Here is a 2,669-nt window from a genome sequence, read left to right as displayed (position 1 = left end):
TTCTTCTCGGACCAGGACGGCGCTGACTGCCCTGGTTGATACAGATAGGTAGAGGTAGAGTGGCTCGCCGTCTTTCGGCTTTACGAGGAGTGGCGGTGAGCCGAAGTAGGCCTTGAGCTCTTGGAACGCTGCATCGCATCTTTCATCCCACATAAAGTTTTTTCCACCCTTCAAAGCCTGGAAGAAATGTTGGCACCGGTCCGTTGCCTTGGACACGAAGCGACTCAGGGCGGCGACGCGCCCGGTCAGGCTCTGAACTTCCTTGACTCTCCGTGGGCTTTTCATTTCGAGCAGTGCTCGAATCTTCTCGGGGTTTGCTTCGATCCCCCGCTGATTGACCATGAAACCTAAAAACTTTCCAGACTCAACCCCGAATGCGCACTTCGTGGGGTTGAGCTTCATCTTGTACCTGCGAAGGAGCGTGAACATCTCCTTTAAGTCTTGCACATGGTCGGATGCCTTGAGGCTTTTGACGAGCATGTCGTCAACGTACACTTCCATGGTTTTCCCTATTTGTTTTGCGAACATGCGATTCACCAGGCGTTGGTACGTGGCGCCGGCGTTTTTGAGCCCGAATGGCATGACTTTGTAGCAGTATAGTCCCCGATAGGTCGTAAATGCCGTGTTGATTTGGTCAGGTTCATGCATGCGAATCTGGTTGTATCCCGAGTAGGCGTCCATGAAGCTCATGAGTTCATGTCCAGCCGTGGCGTCAACCAGTTGATCGATCCTCGGGAGAGGGAAGCAGTCTTTTGGGCAGGCGGCGTTGAGATCGGAGTAGTCGATGCATATCCGCCACTTGCCGTTCGCTTTCCTTACCATGACCACGTTGGAGACCCAATCAGGGTACTCGACTTCGCGGATGAACTTGGCGGTGATTAGTTTGTCGACCTCATCGTTGATGGCGAGGTATCGCTCGGCGTTGAACGTCCTCCTTCTTTGAACCTTAGCCGCTTTTCCTTTGAGGATGTTGAGGCGGTGGACTATGATATCGGGGTCGATGCCGGGCATGTCTGCATGGGTCCATGCGAAGACGTCCTTGTGTTCCTGTAGGAAAGAAGCCAGTTGAGTTTTTATCATCACGGGCAGGTGGGCGCCGATCAAGACCGTCTGCTCAGGTTTCTGTTCGTCTAGCACGACCGGGGTCATGTCCGAGGAGGCCTATACCGCCTTCCTGCGCGGTTCCTCCCGCGGGTCGAGTTCGCTGAACATCTGCGCGTCTCCGACATCGCATGGGTAGTCATTCTCAATTTGGTATATGGTCCCGACCGTCATATCGATCGTGTCTTTACGGGAGCCCTGAACGTAACATGCCCTAGAGTCAGCCTGACTCCCCTGCATCACGCCAACCCCGTCGGGAGTAGGGAACTTCACGAGTAAGTGAAATGTGGAAGTGACGGCACGGAGTTGGTTGAGGGCCGGTCTCCCGATGATGACGTTGTACACCGAGGGTTGGTCGACTATCATGTAGTTGACCATCCGGGTGACCTGCGCTCCCCCTTCTATCCCGAATGTCGTTGGAAGTTCAATAGACCCCTCGGTGAACACGCGTTCTCCTGTGAAACTGAAGAGAGGTGTTTTCACGTGGACGGGAGAAATTTTTCCCAGATTCATGCGGTCGAGAGCCGCCTTGTATATTATGTCTGCCGAGCTCCCATTGTCGATAAGAACTCTCTTCACTATGTTGTTGGCTATCTGGGCTTTGACAACGATCGCGTCGTTGTGGGGGTGAGCCACTTTCCTTGCCTCCTCGTCGGTGAAGTTTATGACTTCGCAAGACACAGTCGGCGGTGGGGCGAAATGGCCCGCCAGGTTGACCTGGTGCAACAGCCTGTCCCCCTCCAGCGCTCGCGCGTATAGCTTGCGTCCTTTTACGGAGTCGCCCGTCGCTGGTCCGCCCATGATGGTCGTTACGATGTTGAGTGGGGTGGCTGCCGCCTTTCCCCGATCATTGTTGCGATTGGTGGTGACCCTCGTGCCTTCGAGTTGTCGCTGTTCAGCGGCCTGGGGTCGTCGGCTGGACGAAGCTCCCTTGGCAGCCACCATCTGTAGGACAAATTCTTTAAGCTGACCTCCCTGGATGAGGTCTTTGATCTGCTTCCTCAATTGAATGCACTCGGACGTGACGTGTCCGTGATCCTTGTGAAAATCACAATACTTGTTCCTGTCGCGTTGGGCGGGGTGAACCTTCATTGGTGCCGGTTCGGTGAACTTGTCTCCATGGAGACTTAGGATTATTTCTGGCGTGGTCGAAGCGGGGTGAAGCCCGCGTCTTTCCGGAAGCGGTCGACTAGCCTGGGTCTCGTGTCGCGGGGCGGGCGGACGCCAGTAGTCGCGATCGGGTGTCCCCGATTCCTTTTCCTCCTCGCGTCTTCACCCTCGCGGTCTTCTTCGTCCCTTCTCCGGGTGCTTCGTTCCGACGCCTTCCGGCCTTCGAGATATTCCTCGATTGAGATGTGCTCGGTCGCCCGCGTCATGAGCTCGGTCATGGTTGTCGGTCTCTTGCCAACGAGCGACTTTAGGAATTTGCCCATCTTGAGCCCGTCGATTAGGGCGATGATTGCATCATTGTCGGTGTAGTCGCTCACCTTGTTCGCCTCCTCCGTGAACCTGCTTAAGTATCTTTGGAGGGACTCGCCGTTCCTCTGCTTGATTGACCACAAATAGGA

General features: G+C 55.2%; 1 protein-coding gene across 1 annotated transcript; it reads right to left on the bottom strand.

Moving 5' to 3' along the window:
* Positions 1-1,161: 1,161 nt before the first annotated feature.
* Positions 1,162-2,193, bottom strand: LOC149381322 (uncharacterized). The gene has a single exon (XM_089601332.1). It carries the CDS (start codon positions 2,191-2,193, stop codon positions 1,162-1,164), a length of 1,032 nt encoding a protein of 343 aa, XP_089457458.1.
* Between the last annotated feature and the right edge of the window lie 476 nt (positions 2,194-2,669).

Source organism: Urtica dioica, chromosome 11 (genome assembly GCF_054948205.1).
Source record: "Urtica dioica subsp. dioica isolate 48M chromosome 11, U.dioica_male_clone48M_v1_H2, whole genome shotgun sequence".
Lineage (NCBI taxonomy): Eukaryota > Viridiplantae > Streptophyta > Magnoliopsida > Rosales > Urticaceae > Urtica > Urtica dioica.
Note: the sequence above shows the minus strand (reverse complement) of the source record. Positions and strands in the feature narration are given on the sequence as shown.

Excerpts from the sequence above, each read along its gene's own strand:
- LOC149381322 (XM_089601332.1), bottom strand. The coding sequence starts at position 2,193 with ATGAAGGTTCACCCCGCCCAACGCGACAGGAACAAGTATTGTGATTTT.